This window comes from Rhinopithecus roxellana, chromosome 21, assembly GCF_007565055.1.
Source record: "Rhinopithecus roxellana isolate Shanxi Qingling chromosome 21, ASM756505v1, whole genome shotgun sequence".
NCBI classification, from domain to species: domain Eukaryota; kingdom Metazoa; phylum Chordata; class Mammalia; order Primates; family Cercopithecidae; genus Rhinopithecus; species Rhinopithecus roxellana.
The window spans coordinates 62,615,958-62,631,805 of NC_044569.1; the positions used below are offsets into that span (position 1 = coordinate 62,615,958).

General features: G+C 42.8%; 1 protein-coding gene across 3 annotated transcripts in view; it reads right to left on the reverse strand.

The window, feature by feature from the left end:
• Nucleotides 1–15,848, reverse strand: part of ALPK2 (alpha kinase 2) — a 145,553-nt gene that overhangs the window by 31,172 nt on the left and 98,533 nt on the right. For 2 of the 3 annotated variants that reach the window (XM_010374672.2, XM_010374673.2), the window contains 5 exons: nt 14,835–14,982; nt 9,409–9,536; nt 9,273–9,308; nt 3,147–3,421; nt 1,247–1,335 (listed from right to left, as the gene is read on the reverse strand). In XM_010374672.2, coding sequence (XP_010372974.2) covers nt 1,247–1,335; nt 3,147–3,421; nt 9,273–9,308; nt 9,409–9,536; nt 14,835–14,982 — 676 coding nt within the window. The other variant, XM_010374674.2, reaches the window with a different exon arrangement.

A 15,848-nucleotide genomic window follows, 5' to 3' on the forward strand; every position in this document is an offset into this window, starting at 1 on the left:
GCTTGGGGGAAAAAGGAGCCAGTTTCCATATCGTGAAAGCTTAACTCAGTCCAGATGGCTGTCTGTGTCATTAACAGAAAAGCAATTGTAAGTGTGTACTGAAGTGTGTTAAGCATTTCTTGAGAAAGAGCAGAAAGTGTTATGCTTTACACATGGTCTTTCAAATGTACCACCTAAGGGAAACGATTTTTCCCATTTTGTGAGTTAACAGGGGCAATGCAGGCAAGAATTTCTTCCTTCTTGCTTCTCCCAGTTTTTACTGATAGGTAAAAAGTTCCAACATGCACTAGCTAAGCCCTTTTCCTGTCCGTTTAAGCGTGCAGATACGATCTCAACCAGGCAAGCAGTGCCGCAAACGCAAGCTCCAGGCTCCCCAAAATTTGCTTGGGCCAGTAAATATTTAGGCAAAGAGTAGATAAAAGTGGGTGTGATTTGTCTCTGGAGGATTCCAGGAAGTGGGTACTATGTTACTAGGTTTCAGGTCACCCAATCCACTCTTCCGTAATACATTACCGTATTTTATTTTCATCATGGGACTAATTGCCTTGTGATAGCTCTTGTTCTGTTGTATTTGTTTATTGTTTAGACAATGTAATAGCTATGAGAGTAGATATGCTTTCTTTTCTATTTAACATGGTAGATTCATGTATTGGATGGATTAATCCATCCATCCATCCATCCATCCATTCATTTATTTAAAGAATATTTATCTGGGCCGGGTGCGGTGGCTCAAGCCTGTAATCCCAGCACTTTGGGAGGCCGAGACGGGCGGATCACGAGGTCAGGAGATCGAGACCATCCTGGCTAACACCGTGAAACCCCGTCTCTACTAAAAAATACAAAAAACTAACCGGGCGAGGTGGTGGGCGCCTGTAGTCCCAGCTACTCGGGAGGCTGAAGCAGGAGAATGGCGTAAAACCGGGAGGCGGAGCTTGCAGTGAGCTGAGATCTGGCCACTGCACTCCAGCCTGGGTGACAGAGCAAGACTCCGTCTCAAAAAAAAATAAAATAAAAATAAATAAATAAAGAATATTTATCTTCTTAAATATTAAATATATTATTATATTATATAATATTAAATATCCTACCCAGCAAGGGGTAGGATAGCAGCCATGTGAGCCCTCATGGAGCCTGCAGACTGAGAGACCAGCTGAAACACTTGCCCTACTGTTCCTTCTCACTCTCTCATCCCTCCCAGTCCCCCGTGAGTCAGGAGTGTGACACAAGGCAGGGTAAATACACTTACTCAGGCACTTCTCCAAAGCCTTCCAGAGGCTGTGCTTCAGCAGCGTAGATCTTGGCGTAATACCTGGCAGTATTTTGAACATAGCATTCCTGTATCACCAAAATACATAGAGAGCCTCAGTGACCACAGGAAATTCAGACAGCATTGCCCAGTAAGACTATTCAGGAGATTTCCCAGTAAGGTCAAGCCAATGAACTGACTAGCCCATCCCCTGGCTGGGGTCGCAGAGGCAACAATTGTTAGAACCTAGAGTTGGCCACTTACAGAGGAGCTCTGAGACATGAAGAAACTGTCCCGGTGGAGGTCAAGTGGTCTCCGGGACCAGGTGTCCCTGAACTATAAAATTTCTCGAGCCAGCATGGGTGAAATTCACCCCAGAACTAAGGGGATTGGCCCCTCATCACATCATCGGGTGGCGCTTGGGGCACTACTGGGTTTCCTGTGAGATCTGCCATTGCAATCCCTTTTCAAAGGTGTAATTGAAGTAGTCAATAATGAACAGCATGACAAGATTTCTGCCTTAGGAAAAGCTAAGTGGATTCTGCATCCTACGCTGTGGGGCTTTTCTGAGCGAGAATCCAGATGCTGGGAGATTTTCCAAGACTGTGTCATATTTGAGATAGAGGGACTACTCAGAGAGAAAAGAAAAAAGAGGGGTGGATTGGGAGGAGAAAGGAATACAATGGACAGAATCCTATATTCAGAGAGCAGAGCTGCCTTCAGAAGCACGGAGTCCCACGTGACATTGCTATAGGATCACAATGCTTAGTGCTTGGCTGTACCTGAGAGATTCATCTGAGTTTAACCTATGGATTTTAATATTTTAAATGGTTTTAATTGTTTAAAATGTTTATAGTAAACATTTTAAAGGGGCACATAGCTTGTGAAAGACCCAACTTTCACAATTTCACAGTGAAATGTGTGGACCAGGTGTGGTGGTGGTTCATGCCTGTAACCCCAGCACTTTGGGAGGCAGAGGCAGGAGGATCACTTGGAGCCCTCCAGGAGGTCAAGACCAGCCTGGGCAACATAGGGAGACCCTGTCTCTGAAAAAAATAAATAAATAAAAGTTAGCTGGGCGTGATGGCATGCGCCCATAGTCCTAGGGGACTACTTAGGAGGCTGAGGCAGGAGGGTTGCTTAAGGCCAGGAGGTCAAGGCTACTGTGGAGCCATGATCATGCCACTGCACTCCAGCCTGGGGGACAGAGTGAGAGCCTGTCTCAAAAAGCAAAAAAAAAAAAAAGAGGGAGTGAAATATATGGACCAAATATGTGGAAAGGAGGAGGAAGGATCGAGAGAAGCTAAGGCTCTCCTGCCCTCTCCTCTCGCCTCAAGTTCTATGATTCGATAACACAGAGAAATGAGAACTCAGCTAGGGACTTGTGTCTGTCTCTCTTCCTATTTTATGCGCTAACATTAAACCAAACTCAGGAAGGCAGAAAACAAGATCAATGCTGACTCTTCTGGAAATACCCCACCCTCTCCCTCTCCACAAACAAACCCAAACAAAACACTCCAGCAACTAGTGCTGATGTTATCTGTTCCTGGGGACCCAGGCATCTAGTGTAGATTAGAACCCCCACTTTCCATATCATCCTAGGTCCAACTAGATTGAACCCCCCAGGGATCTCATAGGGCTTCTTAGAAACAAAATCAGTTACATCTCAGGTTAGAACTGGTGAGGTGTCTCTAGGCATTGGCTGAGTCCCCAGTAGCTGGCATGAGGCCAAGAAATTACTCCTGAGAACTGAGATTGAACTTAGATTGAATTGAAACCCCCAAAGAGGAAAAACACCCTTTTGAAGACACTCCCATCAATCCTGAGTCTGATTTTCATCTCGTCTTATCGTGGGTGGCTCTCACACCAGAAGCGACAGCCTTTGGGCAGATGGACCCACCTGGGCAGCGAGCTTATAGTTCCTTTGGATGAGCTCATCATTATTTCTGGTCCCATAGGCAACGGCATTGTGCACCTTAAGCACACAGGCATGGCCAGGTTTGAAGACGGGCGTGAGGCCGTGCATCACTGTGCTGCGGAAGGCTTTGCGGTGAACCCCTTCTCCAAAGTGCAGCTCCTCCGTGGCGATCTGACCACGCAGGCGGCCCCCAAAGTAGCTGTCATGGAGGAAGTCTTCTTTGAAGATGAGTTGGCTGAATTCAATCTCTTCGCATCCTGAAACACAGCACAGCTTTGGTTGGAAAGAATACCTCCCAGTCCTGCTCCTTAGCTAATTCCACATGGGGAGGGTCCCCACACAAGGACAATGACAAGGCTGACCTGCAGAACCAAGAGGGGCGGCCACACTTACCCTTCAAAAGAGGCATAGCTAAAAGAAGAGATGAGTGGGTTGGTGAGGAGGAGACAGGTCATTGAATGAGAATGTGGGAACATCAGTGAGAGATGGGTTGGAGCAAAACTGGAAAGATCAGGAAAAGAATTCTAGACAGACCTGGAAAATATAAGTGGAACCAAGCAAAGTAACAAAAGGCAAGTTGAAAAGATGGGTAAGTGTAGAGGAGGCAAGAAAGACCAATGATAAGATCTGATAGTATCGGATCCCCCTTTTTTTCATTATTGCCCCGCCACCCCCGGAATCTTTGCTGGAATTTGTTTTAATTGCCTGCCATGAAAGCTTAATACCACAAATATACTATCTGTTTATGTACCATATGTATATCTGTGCTTTATACAGAAAAATAGTAACTTTTTTTTGCCTGCCAAGAACCAGTGCTGGTCCTCTTGGGAGCAATACTGCCTCCATTGAGAAAGCATGTGATAAGTTTAAGAAACAAGTAGCAATAAACAAAACAACAACAACAAAAAAATAGTAAAAAGAATGGCCTTTGAAGAGAAATTGAAAAAAAGGTAGAATTATTTTGGATTTATTTGTAAAAAGAAAAGTAGAATTATTTTGAGTTTTCTAGCAGCTGTTTTTTTTTCCAGAGTGGATTCTACACATGTTTGAGATGACAGTGAATTTAATCAGGAAGGTCCATTTTAAACTAGAGATGACCCAGTCAGACTTCTCATTCACCGAGAGAAGAAAATTAGGTGGCTTTCAATGAAATACGATTGTTTGGATTTTTAAAATGCTTCCCACTTCTCAAAACTGATGAAAACTGACATCTTTCTGAATGTTTACAAGAAGAAAGAAATCATAGATTGTGTGAAAAATCTTACTTCATGTTTCCATATACAATGCTTAAGGAAATATTTTTCTTCTCCTCTCAAAATATTTCAAATCGTATGATTTGAGACTGATGGTAGCTATTGAAACTGTAAGGAGACTGAAACTATTCTGATAGGATATTGATTAAGGTCAGGGCCTAGTTACTGCCAGAAAGAAAGAAAGGGAGTGAGGTTCCGTGGATTTTCAAACGGAAAAACTAGGTAAAGAGCTAGAAGCTTCTGGAAGAAAGAGGATATTCCTAAAGGTGCTCCTAGCATTTTCACAAAGGCCAGCAGTAGACTATGGGACATCTGAATATGTCGCCCTCAAATCTGCCTCTTTGGTAAAAGGATTGTTGAGCTGAAGGCAATTAAGAAGCAGCAGAGGCAAGAAAGCTCCCTGCCTTCCCTCTATTTGCCTAAAATCAGGACATAAATTTATAAACACAAAAAAAATTCTACTCCCCCTTCTACCAGGAAGAACAAAGGTTAATGACTGAAGACAACTTTAGACCCTGATGAGCCTGGAGATGAGCAGCAGACATTAACAAGCATTAATGAGAATCCAGATGCTGGGAGATTTTCCAGGGCTGTGGAAATGCCTTTCCACAAGCTACTGCCCTTACCTACCCAAAGTCCTTCTCTCTGCCCTGTCACTTCTCTAAAAATGCACCATTCTTTGTTGTAGATGCTGTATAAGCTGGAATTGAAATCCCTTCTTAAATGAGCACTTCTTGAGTGTCTCCCATGTATATATGAATTATACATGCTCATCAACTTGTTTGTTTTTCTCTCACTAATCTTTTGTTACAGGGATCTGTTCCAACTAAGAACTTATGAAGATTGAAGAATAAATTATTTTTCTTCCCCTGTAACTCCTACTGAGTAACTCGCCCTAGGTTTCTGGAGAGAACTGGGTTGGAGCTGCAGGAAAACAGGCAAATGGGACATTTTCTCAGATAAAGTTTTAGGCAATACCTGGATCACAGATTTTACTCTAAGTCACAGAACCAGGAAAAAAAAAATTAATTTATGGAGAAAAGCACAGTTTTATTTTAACAGTTAAATTTAAAAATTAGGTGAGAAAAGAGAGAGAGAATGCTTTTCTGTATCCCACACCTTCTCAGTTCCATTCTAGTTATATGATTAATGTTAACAATTTGGCCTCTAATACCACTTACAGAGTATAGGAAATGTTATATGTACATACCTCAGAGCCCAATGAACATGAGTTATCTCTGTCACATCCTGTCTTCCTTCAAAACCCTCACATTTCTAAAATTTAATTATTAAAAGTAAAAAGTTTGTGCACCTTATGCTTTAAAATTCAGCAAATCTAATTAACTGAAGATAAAAGTTGGTCCAGGACATATGCTTAGAAAGTTGGAAGGAAAATTTGTTTGCATATTACTACATGTGGTAAAATTAATAACCCTGTCTATAATTTCCAACAGAAATGCTTATTTGACAAAGATAAAGCCATGAAAGAAAAAAAGAAATCTTAAACCTATTCTTTGTCTCTTGAAAATCCTGCAGGGCAAGAGCTGGAGTTCTAGGTGGAACTTTCCAAGCTGAAACTCATCTACTGGGCCTTCCTTTACAGAAAGCAGAAGGTATAGACTCTGCAGCTCTGCAGAAATCTGAAAGGACAGCCTGTCCAAAACTGTCTTCCGCAGTGACAGCGGAAATGAGCGCGTCCGCTTGGTTAGAGTGTGCACCTCTTTTAAAGTGAGAGATGGAGGTGAGAATTCATCCTTTAGAACAATTTCTTCCCTGGTAAGAGTAATGAAGGTAACAGGAGAACTGGGCACCTGAGGGGAGGCTCAGGAAAAGCATGTAGCAGTGTGAGTCTCGGGTTGTAGAGAAGGTGCAACTTTCTTTGCAGCTTTGCAGAGCCATCTGTTGCCAGGACTCACACTCCACGCTGCCTAAAATCCCTGAGAGGGGGCAGTTCCATGAGAAAGAATCAGGAGAGAGTGGGTGTGGTGGTTCACATCTGTAATCCTGGAACTTTGGGAGGCCAAGTCAGGTGAATCACCTGAGGTCAGGAGTTTGAGACCAGCCTGGCCAACATGATGAAACCCCATCTCTACTAAAAATACTAAAAATTAGCTGGGTGTGGTGGCAGGTGCCTGTAATCCAACTACTTGGGAGACTGAGGCAGGAGAATTGCTTGAACTCGGGAGGCGGAGGTTGCAGTGAGCCAAGATCTTGCCATTGCACTTCAGCCTGGGTGACAGAGCAAGACTCCGTCTCAAAAAAAAAAAAAAAAAAAAAAAGAATCAGGAGAGACTTATTGGAATCCACCAGACAGACTCGCCAGATGAGTGTTGGGAGATCCCAATGCCTTACTGAGGTTCCTTGCTACACCCATACATTGTGAAATCCAAATCAACTCAGAGAAACCATGAGGATACCTGCAGCCGCTGGTTACAAAGACTGCTCCGAGGTACAAAAAAGCAATCCACAAATATATTCATAAAACATAACATCATCATTAAATTGGGTTTCATTTTGTCCATGATTCATTTCCAACTTTCTCATGAACTTAGCTTTATTAGTTTTTAAATTAGAGACCATCTTGTAAAAGATTATTTATTCTTCCTATAGAGAATTAAATTAATAAACTGTTTAGTGAGATAGTCCTCTAAATTAAAACAAAAAAATGTGATTAAAAGCAATTTTCCAAATCAGCTGGGTGCAGTGATGAGCACCTGTAGTCCAGGCTCCTCAGGAGGTTGAGGTGGGAGGATCATTAGAGTCCAGGAGGCCGAGGCTGCAGTGAGCTATGATTGTGCCACTGCACTCCAGCCTGGACGCAAGAGAGAGACCCTGTCTCAAAGAAATAAAATAAAAGTAATTTTCGGCTTCTTTATCTGAAGGTACAAGGATAGGGAGGGGCCAGGAATTACTTCCCCAGTCGGGTGAGTCAGTGAAACTGACACCCCCAGTCACAATGGGGCCAGAAACCGGGAGAAGGTGATGTCATCAGGGTTCAGACCCAAGCTCTGTGGCTGAAGTCACTGGGCTACAGCGGTGGTACCATTTCCACCAAATGGCCAGTAGCTCATCCCCACTGGGGTCTCTCGCCTGACTAGTAATCCTTGAGAAATGAGCTTATGCAAACCTAAACCAATAAAGCCATAGCAAGTGTCTGCGATGTGAATGCCAATCAATGCTAAGAAGCTGATGAAACAGAGACTCCCTTCTGAGAGTCTTTTTATTTTCTAAGGTATTAGGAGGAAGGGGATTCTTTTGCATATTTTGCCTTCTGGGGAGATGAGAGCAGAAATGGAGGAAGGATTTTAAATTATAACACACATATGCTACACACTAAAGATGGGTATTTAGCATCTGAGTGGGTTTGTGAAGAGCTTGTATTTAAGTTTACTATTTTGGGTTAATATCACAATATTTGCTAGGCCATTTCTTTTTCTTTTTTTCTTTTTTTTTTTCTTTTTTTCTGAGATGGAGTCTTGCTCTGTTGTCAGGCTGGAGGGCAGTGGCATGATCCTGGCTCACTGCAACCTCCGCCTTCCGGTTCAAGCCATTCTCTTGCCTCAGCCTCCTGAGTAGCTGGGATTACAGGCATGTGCCACTACGCCGGGCTAATTTTGTATTTTTAGTAGAGATGGGGTTTCACCATGTTGGCCAGGATAGTCTTGATCTCTTGCCCTCATGATCCCACCCGCCTCGGCCTCCCAAAGTGCTGGGATTATAGGCGTAAGCCACTGCGCCTGGCCTATTGCTAGACCATTTCCAAGTCGAGATCTCAGTTTCTTGCTTTTGATACACTGGATGTGACTGCATTTTGATTACTTTTATTACTTGCTTCTGCAGAGATTTCAGGCATTCTGTTTGTTTTAAAAATCAGTACATGCAGTAAATCTTTAAGATGCTAGTTCAATTAACTGTCAGAATTTATCCATATTTCTCCTAAAACTGACAGTGGATCCTCCCCTGTGCTGAAAGTCATGGTCACATGGGGTGAGGTTGGACCACTGTGGTGTGTGGAACTGGCCTCCTGCAGCTCCTGAGAGCAGATGACGGGCAGCTCTTCCCAGTTTCATGATGTGTGATGTCACACTGGTGGTTTAAAAGTGGCCACACTGAGAGTATTTACATCATGGAAACTGTAGGACTCAGAACTTCCCCAACCCTCGGCATGTTGTTAAATATTTACCCCAGCACACCACCAGCAAGGGTGGGCATGGGTGGGCGTAGGTGGGTGAGTAATTCTCCTTAACAGGGAAGACATGGCAAACACAGATTCCACCAAACTGTGGAAAATTCAGTGGGTGGCCCGGGGACAGCACGAGCATTCATGAACAGCAGTGTTAGGCTGTGGCTAACACCAGGTGCCAAAAGAAAGCAGAGAAACACATCTTTTCTTTTCATTAAGACACAAACGAATAAAATAATTCTCCAGACACCTGGCTGTCTTTGGGAATCTGCTCAGCTACTCAAACTGAAAAGAAAATTGAAGAAACAAAACAAGCTGTATAAGTCCCAGCAGCTGAAAACTCCCATGCAGTAGGGCTGAATGCAAGACCGATGCTTAAACGGAAAAATCAAATCCAAACTCCCCCTCTACGTGTTCCCCAAAACTCCCCTGCTATAGTGTACCATCCAATTCTGGATATCTGTAGTCTAATGAACTTACAATAGGAAGTATGGCCCTACATTCACATTGAATTGGCTCATGAATTGTCATTCTTTTCTCAAGTCACGCCATAGCTCTCCTTCTCAGTTGGAAGAGTCCATAGGATTACTGCTTCTACCCTTTACTCCGGGAGCTATTTTATGCTTTATGGCAAGCCCATTTCCTCTGGCAGGCCAACTCCAACTGACTTACCTTTAGTATCCTGGCGACTTGACAGTTGTTTGAGAACTAGAAGAAGACAAAGCAGAGAATGGCTTCAGTACAAATGTCCATTGTGAACGGGCAGGGGCCAGTGGTTTTCACTGAAAACTGAAAAGCTGTGGTTTACCTTCAGCTGTGAGGTTAAATTCAGCAGTCACTTTTCCATAGCTGTTCTTGATGCAGCAGTAATAGAGGCCCTGGTCCTTCAGACTGGCTTGAACGATGGCAAAGGAAACAGTGGAGTTGTCCCCTGCACTACAATGAGGAATATTCACATTGACACACTTCATCATTCTACGGTTGCGTTTTTTTTCTAATATATTTAAGAAGAAAGAAGCGAAGGCTTCCCTGCTCACATGTTTTCAGCCAAAGAGCTGTCCAAGGGGCAAAATCACGATCCGCTGTTTAAATAATTGATGCCTCCACAGAGGAGAGTCATTACATTTTGGCTAACACGCTCACTCCAATAAGCAGTATGAACACAAAGAAATGTTCAGTAGGTTTAACTGCCATGAGTAGAGCCAAGAATTGAAATTGTGAGTTCTGGGAGCTGTTGTTAACATTTCTGCTCAGAATTCAGCTCAATTGTGTGACTAATCCGGGTGTCCTGTGCTTGACGGAAAGTCTGAAAACTCCAAACCCAAACTTACACAAAAAGTAACAAGAGAAAAGGGGGTTCTTAGCTTTATGCTACCTAAGGATTCATGACTGAGGACCCCTTTATAATAGTGTCCTGTACTCCCCTAGTGAGGTACCAACCATTCAACTAGTCACCCACCCAATATTATTGAGTTCCAGTCACTGTGCTATGAAAACTAAAACTGGAGGTGGTGGTCGTGTTGGTGGTGATGATAACGGTGATGATGTGGCTGAGAGCCAGTGTGCACTGAGCATTTGCTATGTACCAGGCATTGTGCCAAATCACATAAAGATCAATTTCATGATGTCCTCAGAACAACCTAATGAGAGAACTACGTTTACTATTCTCAGTTTGCAGATGAGGAAACTGAGACATAGAAAAATTTAAGCAAATGATTTTGACCTCATTAAGCTGCCTTCCCAAGTAAATTATGGTTCCTGCCCTCAAGTCTGGGATAATCTGAAATATAGGTAGAGCCACATATTTATTCCAAAGTCTCAAACAAAAAACTTACTTTACAGCAAAAAAAAAAAAAAAAAAAAAAAAAAAAAAAAAAAAAAAGGATATTCAAATGTTCTGGTTTTGTTCTTTAAAATGAACTTTGTTTAACCATTCACCAAGATTCTGTGTGTTTATGTGTATACATGTGTGTAGTGTACATTTTAGCTTGGGTTTGTTTCATAGTTTAACAACAAAAATTCACCGAGCTTGAGTTTGTCTCAGTTGCATGTTCAAAAAAAGTGTTCATTATTGGTTGTTTTTTCAATAGACTTCAAGCCTCCAGTATATACATTCCTTCCCTGGAATATACCAGTGGCTTAAAACAAAGTTCACGAAATCATTCAACTTCCTTCATTCCTGGGGGCTCAGAACATATCCCATTGTACGGTTAAAACTGGATGTGAACAAGTCCAGTTATAAGGGGGAGATTTCCAGAGAGGGCAGTAAAACACTGAGCGGGCCACAGAGGAGGCTTGTGGAAAGTCCTTCTCCAAGGCTCTAGGATCGGCACAGCCTTTCTGTCATTGAAAGGGGCAGGCAAGGGCTACCTGAAGGGCTGGGGGCTGAGCTAGAACTGTCCCGTGAACATCTTCCTTCCAGCCTAGAAATTCTCCGATACTTGGCCCAGAACCATGAAGACCGTTTTTCCTGGCTTGACCCATGGTCCCCACCCAAGGCTTTCTTCTAGAAGGAATACATATAGGAGTCAGAAAGGTCTGGACCGCAACCCTGAGGCTGACCTCAGGTGTACTATGTAGCCTCTCACCCTCAGTTTCCTCCTCTGTGAAAGCAGAACGAGCAAGATCACAGCTCAGATGTGTCATAAGGAGTAAGTGACACCAGCGTGTGAAGCTTTGGCGAAAAGCCCAGTCCTGAAAGTGGTCACGAGTCATTACTTCATGGTGAGCAGTAGTATTAGTGGGGAACAGTAGTATTAGTGTGCTTTCTCCATGAAACAAAACTACCTCGGAAGTCCCAAAGAGTTCTATCCAACATTTGTGGAGTATCTGCTCTGTGCTTAGTACTGGGGGATTCAATGATGAAAAAAAAAAAAAAAAAAAAAAGGCATAGTCCTTGCCCTTGAGGGTCTTCTAATCTGGGAGGAAATGGACAAACGGAAAATACCAATACAGCTATAGAAAGCAAAAACAAGTGACCTTGTGCCTTTTTTTACCAAGAGGGTAAGCTCAGTTTCATATCCTCTTACCCTGTAAGGGACAAATCTTTTTACCTTAGGAAATGGCCACAGACAGCAGAACATCAGTGGTGATTAGCTGTGCAGACAAATGCAAAAGAAGCCCATGCCCAGAGTGTGATCAGAGGAACACAAAGAATGAAATTGGCTGCAGGGAGAGGGTAGTTAGCATGGGGGCTTCTCTGAGAGACCCCATCATCCATCACCAGCCCTAAGCAGCCAGGGCTTGGCAGCGCTCCCATCCGCCACTCAGTCTGGCCTGAGAAGCCCTGGGGTTGTTTCTCTCAGGGCCATCCAAGGAGATCCCGCCATCCCAGCAGCCAGCTCCTCATTCACTGGTTCCCAGCAGGAACAACATGACCTGTGCTCCATGACCTTGCTCAGCTATCAGCAGAGCCACTCCACGTGGACAGCTGCACTTTCAAAAGCCCAGGAAACTCAGAAGGACCTCTCTCCCCAGAGTGGAGAATGGGTTCCTGGTTACCAAGAAGGTATTGATAGCCAAATAGCACCAGAGGGTGCCACCTTGAGGTCTCCATGGAGCCAAGACATGCCACTGCTACACAGAGACTCAAACCAAGCTACCACTTTCTTCTTATTGGTTTCTTGGAAGTATATTAGTCTTGCCCTAACCACAAGAATGTCTTCTGACACCTAATTTCCACACTTTAGCCTGTTAAGGAAAGTACCCAAAAGTTGCGGACAAAGACAGGAGGAGGATCACAGTCATTGTTCAACAGGACCACTTGAGGATGATCTACTGAAAGGAGAATGCTTTGCTATTTCCCCATTACACAGAACCCAAGCATAGAACCATTTACATAGAACCTGTAACCTAAAAGTTACAGGTTAACTTTTAGGTTCCCGTGCAATAGAAAAGATAACTCCCAAAGTTTATTACCTGTCAAACATTAACCAGTGTTATATCTATTTCAAAATGTATTTCCGCATTCCTTTACCTGATTGACTATCTAAATCTTCATTCCTCAAATGCTCCTTTGAACAATCTTGCCATTGTACAGGTTCCCTCATGATTTAGTAAGTTCAAGAAGACCTTTGCTCCAGGTTGATGTTATATGTGAGAGATTTCAACTCTTTGAAAATGATACAAGGACAGTGACACATTGCATGGAGACACAAGTGAAGGGAAACGCTGGACTGGAAGTAGGCATGAGAGAAATTAGCAAACATTTGAAAACCCACTTGAAATAATGTAAATGATCTCTCAATAAACAAATGAGTTATGACTCCTAAATATTCTCAAGTGTTCGCATGGAGAAAGCAGATGGGTTCAACTAAGCCAGACACTGTCACCAAGGAGAAATGAAGCAAACATCACTAGGAGTCAGAGGCCTTGGCCACGCGTCATCAGTAAGTAGAATGCTTCCTAATGACATATGCTCCCCAGGGGAAAGTCAGATTTATGGTAAATACATATCAAATGGAAAAGGGACATGCAAATATTCAAGTGGTAATTCTGAGCTCAGAGCAAGGCTGATGAATGGAAAAACAGTGAAAATGCCCGTTAATTGTTCTTGGCTGACAGCTTCAGAAAATAATTTAAAATAATTAGTATTAGTACCTTTTTAAGTGAAGCTCTAGGGAAACTCCTTGACTTAAAAAGCAAACCATATCTTTTCCATTATAATTCTTCTTAAGCCATACCGAAGACGGGCAGGGTAATGGTGACATTTTAGGCAAAGTGGTTATTCTATCAATCACAATCCAGTTAAATGCTCTGGAGTGATGTTAGTAGAAATGAAATCATAGCTCAAGTATTCCATCATTACATTTGAGAAATAGTTTCCAGACATACGTTCCAAGTAGACATATATGGTTTAATTAAACAGAAAACTCAGATTTTCTCACTTTTTCAGTCTACTGGTGAAAAAAATAAGGGGATTGGAACCCCTCCCATATCTTAGGGAGCTAAACTGGGAACCCCTTTGGCAGAGGGTTGACTTTCGAACCAGGTGATTTGTTTCTAGATTGTGTCAGATGAAGCTTGAATTTATCAGTTCACTTGAAGAAGCATTTATTGCCAAGAAAAGCTGCTTAAGGAAGCCATTAATCTGGTTCATTCCACAGGGGATATTCTTGGCAATGATTCTCACTCTCATCTCTCTCCTCATTCTTCTCTCCTTCATTATCTTAAGGACATGGCCAGACGCGGTGGCTCACTCCTGTAATCCCAGCACTTTGGGAGGCGGAGATAGGTGGATCACTGGAGGCCAGGAGTTTGAGACCAGCCTGGGCAACATGGCAAAACCCTGTCTCTACTAAAAATACAAAAGAAAATTAGCCAAGCATGGTGATGTGCTCCAGTAATCCTAGCTACTCAGGAGGCTGAGGTGGGAGGATCACCTAAGCCCAGGAGGTGGAGGCTGCAGTGAGCCATGACTGCACCACTACACTGCAGCCTGGGAGATGGGAGTAGGACCTTGTCTCAAAAATAAAAATAAAAATCACAGGGACCCAGAAATAAACAGGTGTTCCCATATTAATGATGGCTGCTGGTCACCCTCAATAGCTGTTACTTTTCTGTAACCTCATAGATTGCTGTTGTTGTTTTTATTCATCTTCTAAGCTTTGTTTGACCTTTATCAGATTACTGGGAATTTATGAAACAGAAAACACACCCAAGTTAAATTCACAGACATACAGACGAGAGCTCTTTAATCTTAGGACCACAGAACCTCAGCCTAGAATATCATTTGACACGTTCCTTTCCCTGATTTAAAAAACGTAGTGAAAGGTTGTGTGACTTCCCAAAACCCCAGAACTCAATGGTGGCAAAATCCAGGCAAGAATCCTCCATCATTTTCCCCATACAGACACTTGTCTTCCAATATTTAATCTTTTTTTTTTTTTTTTTTTTTTTTTTGAGACGGAGTCTTGCTCACTACAGGCGCCCGCCAGGTCGCCCGGCTAGTTTTTTTGTATTTTTAGTAGAGACGGGGTTTCACCATGTTAGCCAGGATGGTTTTTTGATCTCCTGACCTCGTGATCCGCCCGTCTCGGCCTCCCAAAGTGCTGGGATTACAGGCTTGAGCCACCGCGCCCGGCCCCAATATTTAATCTTTTTAAATATTGTGGGTGTGGAATCTCTGCTTCAATTTTCCTTTTCACGTCCTAGAATTTATTCTTTTCTTTTACAACCACATTGTGAAATAAACAAGCAACAATTGTGAAAAGTAACCAGGGAAAAACATCGCACCTTCTCTGCACTTGGGCTATGGACTTTGAATCTTTTGTCCAGCAGATAGTAGAATCTTCATGAATTTCTGCAAATTGGCAGCTTAATTTTACATTTCCAGAGTGTTCAGGGAACATCTCAGCTTGGATCTTTTTCAGTAATACTGGAGCTAGAAACAAAAGATTTGAAGGTCAGTGTAGCAAAAGACTTTCCCATTTCATATCGTTTAATTCTCATAACAATTCTGAGAAACAGGAATACTAATTATTACCCCCAATTATGGAAGTGAGAATTGAGTCTCTGAGGGGAGAGGTAGCTTGCCTAAATAGTCGGAAAATTAACAAATCAACCTAATAGAAAATGCTCGCTTCTGTTACTTAAAATTCAGCCTGTAATGCTGAAAGTGAAATAGAACTTGAGAGATTTTTTCTAAAGGGGATGAGAGGTGGGCGGATTGGAGAAATCTATTCTATAGGATGTCAGCCAAATAAAGATGTTGTTAAATGATTATGAGATCATCCAGTCGAAATCAGAGCTGGGGATTAGGGAGTAGAATAAAATCTGGATTATCCAAAAAACTATGGCTAAGCCCCCAAAATGTAAAAGATATCTCAACAATAGGTTATTGGCTGAATAATATTCATCCATCTTTTCCCCTTTATCACACTTGTCTTTGCTGAAGATAACCCAGTAGATTGCAGTGATGTCTGATATCAACCTCATTAGCAAAAGATAACAGAAGCACAAAGGAAACAAATTCCACCGGTTGGGCTGAGACCTTTGAATATCACCTCAGTATCAGTGATGAACAGTTAGTATGCTAACGTGTAATTAGCCAGGGCAGCCACTGGGCGGCAGCCTAGACATTAGAACAAGACAAGGATGAGCCCCGCCCCTCCCCACCCCCCCACCCCGCCACCGTCCCAAGCGGTCATAACAGTTGGGTAGGAAGTGAGAATACTGCAGATGTGGTGTGAGCCTATCACAAATTAAGTAGCATAACTCCGCAGCGCTGGTCACACAGAAGAGTACATC